At 41.7% G+C, this 17,554-nt stretch overlaps 1 protein-coding gene across 2 annotated transcripts in view; it reads left to right on the forward strand.

The window, feature by feature from the left end:
* Window positions 1–17,554, forward strand: part of WT1 (WT1 transcription factor) — a 48,539-nt gene that overhangs the window by 10,763 nt on the left and 20,222 nt on the right. The window contains exons 4-5 of one of the 2 annotated variants that reach the window (XM_033205488.1): window positions 7,038–7,115; window positions 8,165–8,215. In XM_033205488.1, coding sequence (XP_033061379.1) covers window positions 7,038–7,115; window positions 8,165–8,215 — 129 coding nt within the window. The remainder of the gene's footprint in view (window positions 1–7,037; window positions 7,116–8,164; window positions 8,216–17,554) is intronic. The other variant, XM_033205489.1, reaches the window with a different exon arrangement.

Here is a 17,554-nt window from a genome sequence, read left to right on the forward strand (position 1 = left end):
TTATGGGACATGGCAGGAGGTGGTTTTCTCCATCCTCCTTACCCTCTCCTCTCATATAGAAGGTGGGTGGAGTTTGTGTAAAGGTCACTAGGGTTTCTGAAACCAGGTGTCTGCCCTTATGGAACCCAGTGATCATTGTTGGATGAAAGCATGAGTCCTTGTAATGTAATAACTGGAATTTATTGCATGCTGACTATATGATGCTGTGCATGATGTTAAATGGTTCACTTAGTTTACCCATTGAACCCTTTTGACTACCCTTTGAGGCAGGTACTATAATTTCTAGTTTACTGATGAGGAAATAAGTTCAGAGTCTCAAAGTAACTTGCTCAAGGTCACACGCCAAGTGAGAATCAGAATCAGGATTTGATCCTCAGTCTCTCTGACTTCACGGTCCAGCTGTGCTCTGAATCACTGAGTGACACCGGATCCTGCAGGATTCCCTATCTGATTCCTCCCCTTGTTTAGTCAATGTATCACCTTTTTTTTTTTTTTTTTTTTTTTTTGGTTTGAGACGGCAACTTGCTCTGTTGCAAGGTTGGAGTGCAGTGGCAGAATCTCGGCTCACTGCAACCTCTTCTTCCCGGGTTCAAGGGATTCTCCTGCCTCAGCCTTCCAAGTAGCTGGGACTACAGGCATGTACCGCCTTGCCCGTCTAATTTTTTGTGTGTTTAGTAGAGAGGGGGATTTCACCGTGTTAACCCAGGATGGTCTCGAACTCCTGACCTTGTGATCCGCCTGTCTTGGCCTCCCAAAGTGCTGGAATTACAGGCGTAAAGAGCCACTGCGCCGGCCAATGTATCAGTTTTGTTCATAAATCATAAGAGCACATGCTTATGTGGACTTACCATGTATCAGGTACCAGTGTAAGCACTTTGCAAGTATTGATGTATTTAATCCACCTAGTGACTCTGAGGGACACAACAGGTTATCATTCCCATTTTACAGAGGAAGAAACTCAGGCCCTGAGAAGTAAATTTCCCCAATGTAACACAGTTAAGGGATGGAAGTGGTGTTCAAATTCAGGCAATACAGCTCCAGAATCCATCCTCCTACCCTCTGCACTTGCTTTCTCTCTAGATGGATAAGTGCCATTCTCTTTCTAAAGGTGGCATCTGTCCTCAGTCTCGCTAGAGAATGGTCTTCTATTTCCCACAGTTGTGAAGGAAGTCCAGTTATCCATTAGTTTTACCTGTAGCTTTCAATAGAAAGTTCTTGGTTTGGGACAACGTTTTCCCTCAAGGCCATTATCAGAGCAGACTTGAGCATTCTCCTGAAGTTCTAACTCACAGAGCAGCTGTCTTTCAAACTCCAGACTCCTCCAGTTTCGTCTTTACCACCGGGTATGAACTGTCAGGGTGAAGTTCAGCCCAGGCACCTAAACAATCACAGGGCAGAGACTTTCTCACTGTCCATCCTGACTCAGGAAGAATGACTGCTTCCAGGACCACCCTGGTTTGGGCTTGCCCAGAGGGAAGGTCCCAGGGAAAAGTTCTTCTGTCAGCGTAGGGAGTAGTGGGGTCCACCCCTACTAGGCACAATTTCCCCCCTAATTTCTACCTTAAAAGGCAGCTAACTGGGCCTTTTCTGCTCTCTTTCCTTCCCAGAGTCCCTTTGCCTCATCTGTTTACTGACTTCCTTGGAGCCCCCACTCCTTGACTATGCCGACTTCACATATGATCCTCATGGCTACTTTGAAAAGTTCTGTGCACTGTGTTTGAAAAATATTCCCGTGAACACTGATTGTTTCTTTTAGGCATTCTAGCCCTTTCCCTTTCCTTTTGCTCTTTTATTAGTTTTGCATATTCTTCTTTAGCAACTGTGCTACCAATTTAAATGAGAATATTTCCTTTTGCTGTACTTTTGCCTGTTAGCAGATAAAACCACTCCGACTCTGGAAGCAATCATTGTTAGTCTGTTTTGAACTGAATGTTGATGATTCACAAATGGTGACATTAACAGTGGAGACTGTTACAAGTAGATTATTTTTCATGTGAGAGAAACTTCCTTAGCAGCCATAGATTTCTGGGAAATCTTGGGTTCCACAACTCAGTGGGAAGTGCCAATCCACCACTTGGGTTGGCCTTCAACATAGACATAAATCACATGACAGCCCATGCCCAAGAAAATAAAATTGTCATTAATAATGCCTCTTTTCACTTGTGTACCTATGTACATTGTACACTGTCTTTTCACTTGGTACAAAGTCAATATTTGTTTCCTGCATAGATAGACAGAAGGTGGAAGGTCTGAAATGGCTTCCAGGGTGATGGGTAATGTTATCAAAGCCACAGGCTTGAATTAAACTCGTCTCCAGGGAGGAGGAAAAATCTAGTTCCAAATATTCCTGTAACTTTTGTGCTGACCAAGTGTTTATTAATAGAAATGGAATCCCCAGTGGGTTTTTCTTTGGTTAGCTGGTGAGCTTGAGAGAAATTACAATACCAAGAGAGTGACTGAAATAATTATTCATCATGGCCTGCTGGGCAGAAATTTCTAGGCAGGCAGGCTGCGAGGCACCTCAAAGGGAGGAGCACAGGAAAAGGGTGTGTGGAAGTCTGGCTGCACCCTCTGTTAGGTTATTAGGTAGAGATACACCCACAGAGGACTTTCTGTTGGTGTGGGGCACAGCTATTACCGAAAAAGCTGGAAACATGAATTCTAATCACAGATGCCAGTTATCTCCACTTTGAGCCTTTTTATTTTTTATCCAGTGGGGTCAGCTCTTTACTTCTTCCAAGATGTTACCTGGCCAGCCAGCAACTGCGTGGCAGAGGTGACCCTAATCTTAGCCAGATTAGATGGTTGTATTCCCTTGATGACACGAATTATTCTGCTGAATATAATAAACAGACTTAAAGATGAAAATGTGCTTAAATCACACATGCATTTGAAGAGTGGAGGAGTTCTCGTCTAGATAATAGCTGAGGCTTTTTTTCTTCCTTTCTTTTTGTGCAGAGGTCGAGAACTTAGTAATACTGCAGTTCAGGCCAAAACAAACTCTATATGATCTACTACTGATTTCCTTTTAAGCTCCCCCTTTTTGCTAGGACTGACTTCCTTTTATTTTACTCCAACTTGCATTAATCCCACTTACAGAAGTTTCTTTCCTCTTTCCCTTGCCTCCAACTTCAAACATTCTTACATAGGAAACCAGTGACTTTTTTTTTTAAAGATCTACTTAAAAAATATAAAGGACATCATGACTTTTGGAATACATTTTAGCAGCCTGCAATTTGAAAGTTCACTTCCGAACAGGCAGAGTTAGACGGTTGGAGCTGAAATGCCTACGTGACCACAGTGGTCGCTGTAAGCCAAACCACCTGCTTATCTGATCTCCTTTGGGAATGAGGTGGTCGGCACCTACAGTGGTTATTGAGTAATAATAATGCTTTGTTTGCCAGAGGCTGTATATTCCTTGAATGAAGCTGCCTCTTTCCATGGGCTTCCATGATGAGGGCTGGGTGTTGAGCGATTGCCCAAAGAGATCAGAGCCTGAGCATGCTTGGGCCCAGTATTTTTAGCTCCAGTTCACATTTTTGTCCTCTCCCCAGCAGCCGTTATTGTCATTGCTGTCATTGACTTCCATTTGAAAGGCTGTGCCAGCCAGGCCCACTGACTGAGCAGCTGAGGAGCCCTAGCCAGCAAAAGGCAGGATGTGGTTAAAACTGTGCTCTGATCCTATCTCTGGCCTCAGGAAACCTATTAGTAGCTTGGGGATTTTCTGAAAGTCCTTCTCTCCCATACACCCTCCCCACCTTCTTTCCTCTTCTGAGAGTTTGCAGGCTAAGCTATCAGGACAGCTAGAATCACAAAGGGGGCTTCAACTGGGATCTTGGCACACTGTCCTTAGTGAGCTGAAGAGGATGCATGGGGCATGTTGCAGTATCGTCATTTTCTAGAGACTAAGTAGGTGACGATGTTCCCTTGAGTATATTCTCTTTCATCTCCAGACTCTTGTCTGTATTATTATTATTAGATACATGATAATGAGAGGATGAGGCTCAGGATGCCTTCATAGGAGCAGGGCAGAGTAAGGGTGGGGGCACCAGGCATGCCAGCACTGGGCATCTCTCTGTGCCTCAATCCTCATCTAGTAAATGGGGACTCATAATTACATCTACCTCACAAAGTTGTGAGCAGTATTGAGAATGTGTGAAAGTGCTGTGCAAAATTTGGTAGGTTAGAACAGATTAAAGTAATTAAAGTATATTATCTGTATCATCTGCAAAGGGCCATTGAGGGCATTACCTTCTATGGGCCTCACAACATTCCTGTACAGTTAGACTGATGGAGATTAATATTCCCATTGGACAGATGAGCAAACTGAGGGGCAGGGAGCTGAACTGATTTGTTCAGTGTTCCAAAACTTATAGAACATCACTGTCCAGTAGAAACATAACATAAGCCATACATGTGATTTGAAATTTGCTAGTAACCACATTCAAAAAATAAGAAACGGTGAAATTAATTTTTCAAATAGCATATTTGACTTAGTATAGCAAAAAATCTTATCATTTTAATGTGTGGCATGAGTCACATGTGGCCAGTGGCTACCATATTAGACAGTACCATACACAGTATTTATGAAGCACACACTAGAAAAAGTCATATGTGTAAGACATAGACCCTGTATTTGAGAAGGTTTGCCTTCTGAGGGCCAAGAAAATGCCATTAAAAATATTGGCCAGGCATGGTGGCTCACACCTGTAATCTTAGCACTTTGGGAGGCTGAGGCGGGTGGATCACCTGAGGTTAGGAGTTTGAGACCTAACCTGACCAACATGGTGAAACCCCGACTCTACTGAAAATACAAAATTAGCTGGGTGTGATGGCGCATGCCTATAATCCCAGTTACTTGGGAGGCTGAGGCAGGAGAATTGCTTGCACATGGGAGACCGAGGTTGCAGTGAACTGAGATAGTGCCACTGCACTCTAGCTTGGGTGACAGAGTAAGACTCTGTCTAACGAAAAAAAAATGTTTATTTTCTCTTTGGGGTACTTGGTTATAGAGACTTTAGGAATCAACCAGACTATTCTTTAAGTCTGTGAGAAAATTTCCAACTCATAAAGTTAGATATTTGGGATTCATTCACCCTTCTGCATCAACGTCTATCACTCATCTTTCTTTCCCAGCTCTCTTGAAAATTATGGTTTTCGGAGTCATATGAAAGGATGAAATAATTTCAGAAAGATCCCATATCCCCAAAGGGCCCAGGAAAATTGTCAACTGGGGCTGAGTGATTTTAGTTGGTGAACAATTTTTTAAAAATTAGTGACAAAAATATAGAGCTGCCTGGGGAATACAATGCCTGTTGGCTGAGATTAATGGTAAGATTAATAAATGGATTGCTTGATGAAAAGGCGCAGGAGAACAAAAACCAGTAGAGAGATTGTGGAGGAGGTCGCTTATTAATGAACTGTCAGCCCAAAGAAAGTTCAAGAAACTCTCCTGTGGTAAATGCAGCAGGCTGGCACTTCTAATAAAAGTTGGGGTCCTTCAGGAATTAATTACTCCAGCCTTACAGCAAGAATTTGTGGAATTGCAAAATGTTGTGGCACAGACCAGCACGGGCTGCTGCTACAAATGGGGAAGCTGCAGGAGAAACTCATCATTTTTTTTCATTGATATGTAGGATATTGTAGTAGCATAATAGCCAGTCAGACACGGGGATGAGTGACGGCGTCCAGATATACACTGACTAATGAAACGGCACATACTTTGAGTTTGAAGTCACTTCACTTTTCATATGCAAAGTTCCCTCCTGGAATCTGATTTCCTCCTTATCCTGTGTACCCACCACTAAGGAGTTCCAAATAATTTTCAGAGTTGTTATATGAAAGTCGGATGGACTCTGCCACGATTTATCAAGCTATGCGGAAAGAGAGCACAAAATTCATTTATTCTGAGTTACTGTAATTTCCCTCTCCCCTCCTCAAGTTCCCAGTTATGCTTGGCCTGAAAAAATCCTTTCTGAATTAAAATTTGGTGTTGCCTCTGCCCAGTGAAGCAGCTTAAAAGAATGCCACGACCAGACAGAGATGGTCTGAGATCTGCAATCTGATACCACACATCAGATATTAAATGCCTCTTACCTTTTTTCATTTCTGCCGTGAAGGTAGAGTGAAATTTTTCTTCTGTAAAGTGTGTAGATCAAGAGGTCCCAGACAAACTCTTGGTCTCTTGGGTCTCAAATTTCATAATTAACCATTTCAGTTCAGGCATAAATTTATTCCTGATGGAGCTTGGTAATTTAGGAGATTTCTGGCCATTGATTCATGTGCTAAATTTCTAGGAATGAAATAAATACAGAGGGGACAGAACAGCTTTTGATTGGTTTACATGGTGGTGTAAGACTTCTCTGGAGTCTTAATGTAAATGATCAGCCATTTCCCTCATAGAATCTTATAGAACTGGGCTCTTTTTTTTTTTTTTTTTTTTTTACATTTGACTTGTACCAGGATTATAAAACATATAGAAAATGATTCCTTCAGCTGTGCATAGAGTTTATCATCATCTTTCTTCTGCTTGTCACATCCTTGCCTTTTAGACCATTTATCACCCATCACTCTTTGACTTTTCAGACCCTCATAATCCACATGATACTTATCCTTTTGATTAAAACAACTTAATGGCCTTTTCACGAATAATTAATCTGTTGTCTTTACTTTCAGCTCCAGGCTTTTAACTTTAATGTTGAGTTATCCAGCCTGTGTTGCCTTTCAAAGTTTCACTCCCCTTAGCCTTTTCCCCTCAAAGGTTTAATACTTCTTTAGAAACTTCAATGATTGCTATACAAAGGTTTTAAAAAATGCTTCCGAGTTACTCTCACATCCCTTCTGCTGTGTATGATGTGTATAACTGTGCAGAGATCAGTGGGATGAAATGAAAATAATTTCAGACTTGCATATTCTGTCATTCTGGAAAATGTGGAGGCTTGTACTTTCAAGAAAAGTTAAAACTCCGTTGCTTTTGAAGAAACAATTGTGTATTATTTTGTGGTTATGTGTCCTAACTCTGGATGTTTTTCTAACAGTGACAATTTATACCAAATGACCTCCCAGCTTGAATGCATGACCTGGAATCAGATGAACTTAGGAGCCACCTTAAAGGGGTAAGGTTTTCTCTATTTCATTGCCTTTCCACAGTAACTTATACCTGTTTGAACCATTTTAAAGGTGCTTAGAACTTATGAAGAGAGTACAGTTTTTGAAGAATGGGCAGAGCTCTCTGTGGCATTAGAATGCTCTCCTCCTTCCCCTAGTTGGTGAGTTGTGTTCAGTATTAAATTTTCAAAAATATCAATAGGGAGTGTTTCTATCTGGAACAAGGAATATTGAGGACACTTACTGTGGTCTTGTTGAATGTTTTATAATTCTTCAAAGGCCATTCGACCTCATTTAATAATTGTGTTTTACTATAATATCACAGTTGTTAATCATTTCACTATCTTATCAAGAAGTGCTTTGGGTGCATTCTTGATAAGAAACTCCAGGGTCTAAATTCTATTTGTGTGGCGCTGATCTGGGCAATCCACAGTCAGATATGCCCATACCTGATTGCACCAGCAGGGTGTTTCTTTCCATACTTGATAATACAACCTGAATAGGGAGAATACAGCCAGGAAACATCGGAAGGGGCTACTCTTTGCACCTAAAAATGAGAGAGAAAAAAAAAAAAAGAAGGCAGGTAGGACTTGCTTTCACCATTGAAAGAACTCACTTTTCATTTTCTAACAAGTGTAAAGAGATGGGCAGTAGCATAGAGCACTCGTGAAGTGCCTGCAGCGTGTCAGGCGCCCTTCCAGGTTACCTCATCTTATCTTCCCAACACTCTGATGAGGGCTAAGGACTGCTTGGTTTACAGATGAGTAAACCAAGCTCAGAGGGTTAAGTTACTTCCCAAGTTCACATCCTAGTAAGTGTTAGAGCTGGGATTCCAAGTCCAGATCTGATTCCAAAGCGCAAGCTCTTTGCAGCCTCCAGTGGTGCCTTCGATCCCACCATTGGCCCCAGTGGGACTGGGGACTTAGTTCAGCACTCTTGAAAGCTAGCTTGATGTCTCTGTGTATTGAGGGGCTTTTCATTGGATTCTGGGATCTGGGGGGCTTGCCAGATCCATGCATGCTCCATTCCCCACTCCCCACCTCTTCTTCTCTTCTAGAGTTGCTGCTGGGAGCTCCAGCTCAGTGAAATGGACAGAAGGGCAGAGCAAGTGAGTGGACAATGCGGAGATGGCAAAGCAAATGGCGTAGGCCTTGTTGACTGGCACCTGGGGCAATGCAGGAGTTAGGACTGATGTGGGTAATCAGGGTAGCATTTGGTGGATGGGAAGAGTCTCTCTCCCCTGCCCCCACCTCTTCTTGTTCATCATACACATGCTGGGGACGAAATGGAGGGAGTGGCATTTCTCATCAATGTGCCCTTGGAAAACAATTTTAAAAATTATGCAATAGGAATCCTGTTCATTTCTTTTTGAGTATTTCACAAAATACGAAATATTAAATACTAAATTTGTGGCATTACAACCATAAGGCCACATATTCTTGTTAGATCAGTCAAGCCTTTCAGTCTTAACTTACTTGCTTGTTCTTTATTTACCTTTAAATTTCTCAGGGAGAACTTACCCTAAGTCTGAGGCCAGGTTTGAAAAGACTTGTTTTTTGTTGTTTTTCAAAGTTTGTTTTTATTCCCAAACATTCGCACCTTCCCCAGCCCTATACTCTGCACCCTGGGGCATTTCTGTAGCTGTTTCTTTTTCTTTTCTCTGCTTAAACTCCACAACCAGCCGCCCTCTTTTCTTCTTCTGTGTGTTGGCCCAGTCCTGTTATTTGGTTCACCCTTCAGTAATCGACAGAGTTGTATTTCATCTTCCAAGACTTACTGTTGAATTCTTCACCTCACCCCCACCCCCACCCCCAAATTTTTCAGCAATTTTTTCCAGATCTCCTCTTCCTCTCTCTGGACCTCAAAGAAAAGGCTTTCTGTTGTTTTAAATTATTTCTCTCCCGTCTTCCATCTGAGGGGCTGCTGACAGTTTTAGCATTTAGCTGTTATCCTTTCTGTTTGAGATGGGAGTTTCACTCTTGTGGCCCAGGCTGGAGTGCAATGGCGCCATCTCGGCTCACTGCAACCTCTGCCTTCCGGGTTCAAGCGATTCTCCTGCCTCAGCCTCCCAAGTAGCTAGGATTACAGGCATGCGCCACCACACCTGGCTAATTTTATATTTTTAGTAGAGACAGAGTTTCTCCATGTTGGTCAGGCTGGTCTCAAACTCCTGACCTCAGGTGATCCACCCGCCTCGGCCTCCCAAAGTGTTTGGATTACAGGCGTGAGCCACTGCGCCTGGGCTTTCTACCTGTTCTTAACTCGTCTTAAGTTCCTTGGCTTCTTGGTCCCACCCTTTCTCTCTGGCTCCCTTCCTTTTCTCCTTTCTCCTCTCCTCAGAACTTGATAACGTTCCCCAAGCTAAATAGCAAGGATAGACAGAACATGATTGTGAAGTGAGCAGTACGTTTCAGTTTCAAAAACTTCTTCATGCTGTAAGGGGTTTGTTTGTTCAGTTACAAAAATTACAGATAAGGAATTTTGGCGTGTATTTGCAGCTGGATCTTTCCATAGTTGAGATAATTTTGATACTTTTTAAGGTCTTTAGACACATACTGTTAGTCACTTGCTGAGGAGGCAGAAGCTGTATTTTAAGGATGAAGCACAAAGTGTGAACAATTTGTTCTGTTCAATACTGCATAAGAAAAAAAATAAGAAGAGTTTTCATTGGTCTGTTACTTACATCTTGGAAAGGATTTCTGAAATAAAAATGTATTTCTTTTTTTCTTTTTTTTTTTTTTGAGATGGAGTCCCACTCCGTCACCCAGGCTGGAATGCAGTGGCATGATCTCGGCTCACTGGAACCTCTGCCTCCTGGGTTCAAGTGATTCTCCTGCCTCAGCCTCCTGAGTAGCTGGGATTACAGGCATCTGCCACTATTTTTGGTAGAGACAGGTTTTCGCCATGCTGGCCAGGCTGGTCTTGAACATCTGACCTCAGGCAATCCACCCCTCCTTGGCCTCCCAAAGTTCTGGGATTACAGGTGTGAGCTGCTGTGCCCTGCCTAAAAATGTATTTCTTGACCTGGCATGGTGGCTCACGCCTATAATCTCAGCAATTTGGGAGACTGAGGTGGGTGGATCACTTGAGCTCAGGAGTTTGAGATCAGCCTGGGCAATGTGGTGAAACCCCTTCTCTACAAAAAATACAAAAAAATTAGCCAGACATGGTGGCACATGCCTGTAACCCCAGCTACTTGGAATGCTGAGGTGGGCAGATTGCTTGAGTTTGGGAGGCAGAAGTTGCAGTAAACCAAGATCAGACCACTGCATTCCAGCCTGGGCGATAGAGTGAGACCCTTCCACAAAACAAAACAAAACAAAACAAAACAAAACAAAACAAACAAACAAACAAACAAAATATATATGTATATTTCTTGAATATTAACTTTATTCAGGGAGCTGTTATAAAAAAGGCTAGATGGCCCAACAGATAGTTCCACAAAAGAACAACTCTTTTGCAGACCTAAAAATTACAATTAGCTAATTGCCTACCATCTTCTCTCACACTGTGAATTTATCCCTGCAGAACATACTGTAAATCCACGAATTTCCACTTCCATTTTGTGAATTGGACATTCATCTAAGGATGTATATTAACATTATTGGGTGCTATATGAGGGGCTGTACATGTTTCGTCTTCTGATATGATCTTACAACACCTCCAGGACACTTTGGCCACATCCATCTTTCAGCTGAGGGTGGAGAGATTAAGCTAACTAACCAAGGTCACATAGTGAGTGAGTGGCAGAGCCATGCTGGAATCAGTTCTGTCTGACTCCAGGACCTGGGCCCTAGATTAGAGCTTCTTAAATGAGTGGAAACCTTTTAGACTGTGACTACAGCTAGAAATACCCTTTACAGTGACAGCCCATATACACACATGCACACACACACACACACACACACACCCCACAGATTTTCACTGAGCAATACTCTTATGACCTTCTCTGCATGCTGATACTTTCCCTCCCATTTCATTTTTCAAAATGCTGATTGTGATGTACTAGATTGATTTTACAACGCACAGTTTGCCTCACTTTTAGCATTCAAACATGGTGACATCTTGGCTGTCTCCTCCAAACTTATGAACAGTCCAGAACTGGATTTAGTTGAATCTGTAATTCCAGTAGAAAGTTTGGCCTTTCCCCAGGGGAGACAAATCTGGGTTGGGGTCATTGTTCTCTGTGATACTGGATTTACTTTCTTTTGGTATGGTATGAAAACTATTAATATGGAGAATACATTTGAGAAAAGATACTCCATGAAGACAAATTCAGACACATAACTTTTTGCGTTCGTTCATAACTAGTGTCTTGACACTGTTTGAAATCAATGGTTAGAAAAATCATGTGACAAGGTAGATCTATTACAGGAAAACTGGTGATTTGACTCATGTTTTAGAGAAGAAAGATGTAATTTCCATATCACTCATAAAAAGAGGCATTATCAATTTTTTATTAAAAGATCATGTACCTCAGACTAAACCCCACTGAATGCTGATTCAGGTCTTCTTTCCTTGAAAATGTTTTTTTTTTTAAAAAAGTGGCTTCACAAAGAATAGATTTGTTTCCTTGTATCCCAAGCAAGTCCATGGAGACATCTTTCATTAGATGTCAGGGATCAGTGTTACAATGGGTGGGGATAGGATTTGATAAAGAAGGTGGGCAGATGAAATGAAAACTTGCTGTGTTAGAGGTGGGATATACTTGTGTGGCTGAACCACTCCTTTCTCCTCCTTCTCCCTTTACTCATTTTCTAATTTCTGCATACCCACTGGGATCACAGCTACTTTTATGATCTCCAATGGGAGAAGGTATTTCAATTTAAGTCAATGAGAAGGTACTTTATAGAAAGAACCACCTTCTTCTCCCTCAGCCCCAAACAAATGAAATTAGATTTTTAAAGTGGGTCCCTGGGAGAAAACATTGCTGGGGAATCTTTCTGAGTATGACTCTACCATTTTGAAGCCTTCTATTGATGGTGCCTTGTGTTATCTGCTTTCTATTTCTTTGAAAACATTTTCTGTGTGTTCTCAATGGCTGCTGATTTCCGAACAAACCTCTCCTACCCTGTTGGCCTCTGTTTTGTCTCTTCTGAAGAAAATATCCTGCAAAATGGAGAAACACATCAACCTTGACTGTGATCCAAGTTATAAAACAAGGAAGAAGTTATTCTCTGGGGACTCGGGTAGGGGGAGTGGGAAATTGAACACAATAGAAATGTGAAAGGAGTGCTCAGCAAAATGAATGTCCCTTTGCTAGTCCAAGAAGTTCACAGGCTGTTGGGAACATGCAGTATTCAACCTGTGGATGCTTGAGAGGAAAAACAAAAAAGACTCAACAATGAGTGATGTATAGTGAAAACAAAGCTGTACGTTTTGGTAGGGCCAAGGCTGTCGAATCTGGAGAAAATCCCCGCTAGACATGGTCTCATCCCTGAGAACCTGTGCCAAAAGAGATAGCTGTCTTCTCTGGCTGGGAGCTCCAATACACAGCCCAGCACCTTCCCTCACAGGCTCATGAACATAAGGTACCCGTCCAAGAGATTTACTTCTTGGAAATACATAGCTCGCTTTTAAGTGGCTCCTGGAGCCTGAGATGCAAAGTGAAGGTGGGGAGCCTCAGTTCTGTGAATATCAGCATTTCCGAGCCTACTCCTTCATCTCCACCCCCAGCAACAAGTTATTAATTTTCCCCCATTTAAACAGTTTCATTTAATACCATTTAAAGAGGTTTTTTTTTCTTTATTATTGCCTTGCATTGCACTTGGCCTGGGGTCTGTTAACCCTGCCAACCAGAACAAAGAATGGGACTCCTGGGTTTGATAAAGATGGAGACTCGTGACTTAGCTCTGTGTCCCTCTCACTTAGTGTGGACTGATTCGGAAGCTTCTTTCCTTTGCTTCTCACTTTTCTGCTTCTTCTTTCCCCTCCCTGGCTGCTGGCCTTTTCTATCCTCTTATTTTTGGACATGCATTTGATGAATGTATTGAATTTTTTCATTATGTAAGTAATGTGTATAATTTATAGAATAGTTAGAAAATACAGGGAAGGAAATTAAAACTCCCCCCAAAAGCCCAGATGAAACTACGGTGATAAAGATGTTGCACACAATTTTAGACCCTTTCCTGTTCATGCATGTACTTTTGTGTCATCTTCTTTCTTATAAAAATGATTAGCTTCAGGTGAGATTGAATTCAGCAAATGCATATTTATAGTCCGTCGCGGAATTGTCATGATAGCTTTGACTTCTTGAAAATATTCTCAGCCTCTTAAAAAATATTCAAAAACATTTTTTGGGCTCTGCAGACTTATCTCCATACCATGATTCTAACTATTTTATTTTAAAGCAAGGAATTATTTTCATCTGGTGGAGGTGAGGAAAAATGCTAGGTTTGTTTAGATCTGGAGAAGAAAGGAGCTGAATGGGAAAGACAGGAAAGAAAGGTTGGGATGGAGAAGGGGGCCAAGTTGGAAATGAGGAACACAGTGATCGTAGCACAGGGAGGTGAAGTGAGGTTAATGAGGATTGAAAAAAGTGTGTGTGTGTGTGTGTGTGTGTGTGTGTGTGTGTGTGTGTATTGGAGAGGGAGAGGTTACATCAGATAAGTTGAAGATACCTTAATGATCCAAAGCAGTATTTGGACTTCTCCTATCTCTGACCTCTTTGAGACCCTGTACTCACCATTTATCCTTCTGCCTGTCATCTGCCCAAGAAAAGATCATAACCTCTAGGTAGAAGAATATTGATCTAGAAGCTACACTAATAAAAAGTTATCCAGATAAGTGTTTCTCTGAAACGAGGAGCTACTGCATATTTTAGTTGGAGTTTTTCTATTAAAAGCGAACAAGTTTATTTATTCTAGCTTTATTTCTAACTCTTCATTTTTAAAACAACAGATGTAGTTCTGTATGCCTAGATGGCGACTTTATCTAAAATGAAAACAGCTATTTTCTCCTGATTATAAAAGTCACACAGGCTTATCACTTTTTTAAAAATTCAGACTGGACCAAAACATAATAAAGAGGAAAAGAAAATTCATCTGTCGTCTCACCACCCAGAGATAACTGTTTAAAAAAACATTTTGAGGTGTATTTATATCTTTAGAGAAAAAATTCTGGAAACATTTATCAGACTATTAATTGCAGTTACCTCTAAATAGATTAGAGGGAAGAGACAAAAGCATGAAACAGATGGGTTTAAGAGATAAGGAGAGAAGGTAAAGACCATGCTTTCATGGAGTTCTGCTGCAAAGAGAGCAAAAAAAATGGGGTTCTAGCTGGCTGGGGAAAGAAGGTCGGGAGAATGAGTGGTTTTGTTTTAAATTGTTCTGTTTTTATTTAGTTATTTATCTTTAGATAGAAGTATCTGTATGTTTGTTTGCTGATGAGAATGATCAAGAGGAGGAAAAAATGGGGCAGGCATGGTGGCTCACACCTGTAATCCCAGCACCTTGAGAGGCCAAGGCGGGTGGATCACTTGAGGTCAGGAGTTTGAGACCAGCCTGGCCAACATGGCGAAACCGTGTCTCTACAGAAATACAAAAAATTAGCTGAGCATGATTGCACACACCAGTAATCCAGCTGCTTGGGAGGCTGAGGTAAGAGAATTGCTTGAACCCAGGAGGCGGAGGTTGCAGTGAGCCGAGATCGTGCCATTGCACTCCAGTGTGGGCAACGGAGCAAGACTCTGTCTCAAAAAAACAAAAAGAAAAAAACAAAAGGAAAAAAATGGTCATTGGGAGGGGACGGAATCACTGGAACAGTGTCCTTGAAGGAGGTGGGAGAGAAGGGGCTCCATAGATAAGTTGGTGGGGCTGGCTTTAGCTGGAAGCTGGGATAGTTCATCTAGTAACAATATTAATTTATAAGAGTTCTTTCTGTGGGGCTCGGTGGCTCATGCTTGTAATCCCAGCACTTTGGAAAGCTGAGGCAGGAATTCAAGACCAGCCTGGTCAATGTAGCAAGATCTCATCTCTACAGAAAACAAAACAATTAAAACATTAGCTGGGCACGGTGGCATGCCTGTAGTCCCAGCTACTTGGGAGGCTGAGGTGGGAGGATTGGTTGGGCCCGGGAGTTTGAGGCTGCAATGAGCTATGATGATGCCACTGCACTCCAGCCTGGGCAACAGAGACCATCTCTCTAAAAATAATAATAATAAAGAAAAAGAGTTATTTTTTATGAGAGTTATTTTGCTTGTCATATGTAATGAAAATATTTTCTCTGGTTTGTATTTTAATTCTGTTAATGGGTTTTTTTCTGTCAGATATTTTTATTTTATGGTAAAAATAGTAAGTTTTTGTCTTACAGTTTCAAGTTTTTGACTTTTGGATCATGCTTAGATTTTTCCCATCCCAAGTGTTTTAAAATATTTAATTATTTCTGGTATTTTTAAAATTTTATTCTTTAAAATAAAGAGATGGAGCATGTCACACTCAAGCAAATAATAAAATAATATTTATGTTGATCTAGTGGCATCTGTGCAAAGTTGCCACCAGCTCTGAATGTGAATAATCCATATCTATTCATTGCCCAAATAAGATCTGATAAGTGCATATGAAAGTGACTTTTGAAATTACTGTGGCTACAGGGTAATTGGTTGTTCATTGAGTAAAGTGTTAAACCTAAGCATTGTGGCATAACCACTGAGAATTCCTAGGGAACGCTCCTGGATCTTTTGGCCCTAACTCCCTTAGGGCTGATTAATTCAAGTCCAGCAGTCTATGGTTCATACAAGTACACGGTGAGTACAGTATTTATGCAGAGGTTTATTGTTTTGTTGTGTTTTGTTTTATTTGGTAGTAGTACTCTCCTAAGTCCAGCTTATATTATAACAGCCCCCTCCTCCCTTTTCTTCTCAGGCTATTGGTTTATTGGAAATAGCAGGTCAGTTGTCTGGTAGAATATCCCACAATCTGGATTTGGCAGATTGCTTTATTCTACAGTCTTTTAAACTTGGGCCTCTCTCCCCTGTCTCCCCTGTATTTCTTTCTTTTTTTTTTTCTGTTCTTTCTCTTTCTTCCTCTCTCTCTCTTTCATTATTTCCCTCCCTGCCTGCCTTCCTTTTCTTTTTTCTTTCTTTATTTTTTTTTGAGACATAGTCTCCTTCTGTTGCCCAGGCTGGAGTGAAACGGTGCGATCTTGGCTTGCTGCAACCTCCACTTCCTGGGTTCAAGCGATTGTCCTGCCTCAGCCTACCAAGTAGCTAGAACTACAGGCACGTGCCACCACATCTGGCTAATTTTTTGTATTTTTTAGTAGAGATGGGGTTTTGCCATGTTAGCCAGGATGGTCTTGATCTCTTGACCTCAAGTGATCTGCCTGCCTTGGCCTCCCAAAGTGCTGGGATGACAGGGGTGAGCCACGACACCCAGGCTTTTTTTCTGAGATGGAGTCTCACTCTTTCTCGCTAGGCTGGCGTGATCTTGGCTCACTGCAACCTCCGACTCCCTGGTTCAAGCAATTCTCCTGCCTCAGCCTCCCGAGTAGCTGGGATTACAGGCATATGCCACCATGCCCAGCTAATTTTTGTATTTTTAATAGAGATGGGTTTTCACCATGTTAGCCAGGCTGGTCTCAAGCTCCTGACCTCAAGTGATCCGCCTGCCTCAGCCTCCCAAAGTGCTGGGATTACAGGCATGAGCCACCGCACCTGGCCTCCCCTGTATTTGCTAGAGGCTTGATTTGATTTGGGTTCTTTTTTTCTTTTCTTTTTTCCTTTTTCTTTCTTTCTTTTTTAGGTAAATGTAATTGATGAGTGGCGCTGTGTTCAGCCTCATCTCTTGTGTTTAAACTTTAAGGAAGCATAGTTTCTTAGCACAAATCCTTAAACAAGGGAGTGATGGCTCTCAAGGCTTGCAGTGGGGTTTACTGTCAACGTCGAAAAGTTTCAGGCATTTCAGCATCTCATGTATGAGCCCTGAGTATCAAGGGTGGGGAGAGAAGAGGGGTTGATGGGTAAATTCCATGTTTTAGAGACACAAGAGTTTGAATGTCCCCAGGTGCTTCCCTTCAATCTGATTAACTCTGCAGAGGAGAGAAGACAGAGGTGAAGATGGGGGGATGCCTGCCTGGCCAATAACTAGAGGTGGGAGAGAGAAATGACAGGCCGAAGTTCCCCCTTTTTGAATATTCATATGAATGCTAATTGCCTTCCAAAGGCTCTTTGTCTTTTCTCTCTTTTACCTCTTCTGTTGATAAGGGATTTCAGGGCGGCTCTGGTTTTCCTCATCTGTAAAACTTCAATTCCTTTTTATTAATTTTCACATGCCTGTGGAATATCAAAGTTAATCATTTCTAAAGAAGCCACTCTTGCAATGTTAAGTGTTTGTTTTTTATTTTTTTTTTCCTGGGCCAAATCTCAATGTACACGTTTTTAGTGTAAAAAGAGCTCACAATTTGTGTTATATGAGGGGCATTTTTCTCTTTTTGCAAACTTCCTAAG

Source organism: Trachypithecus francoisi, unplaced genomic scaffold, assembly GCF_009764315.1.
Source record: "Trachypithecus francoisi isolate TF-2019V2 unplaced genomic scaffold, Tfra_2.0 Lachesis_group8, whole genome shotgun sequence".
Classification (NCBI taxonomy): domain Eukaryota; kingdom Metazoa; phylum Chordata; class Mammalia; order Primates; family Cercopithecidae; genus Trachypithecus; species Trachypithecus francoisi.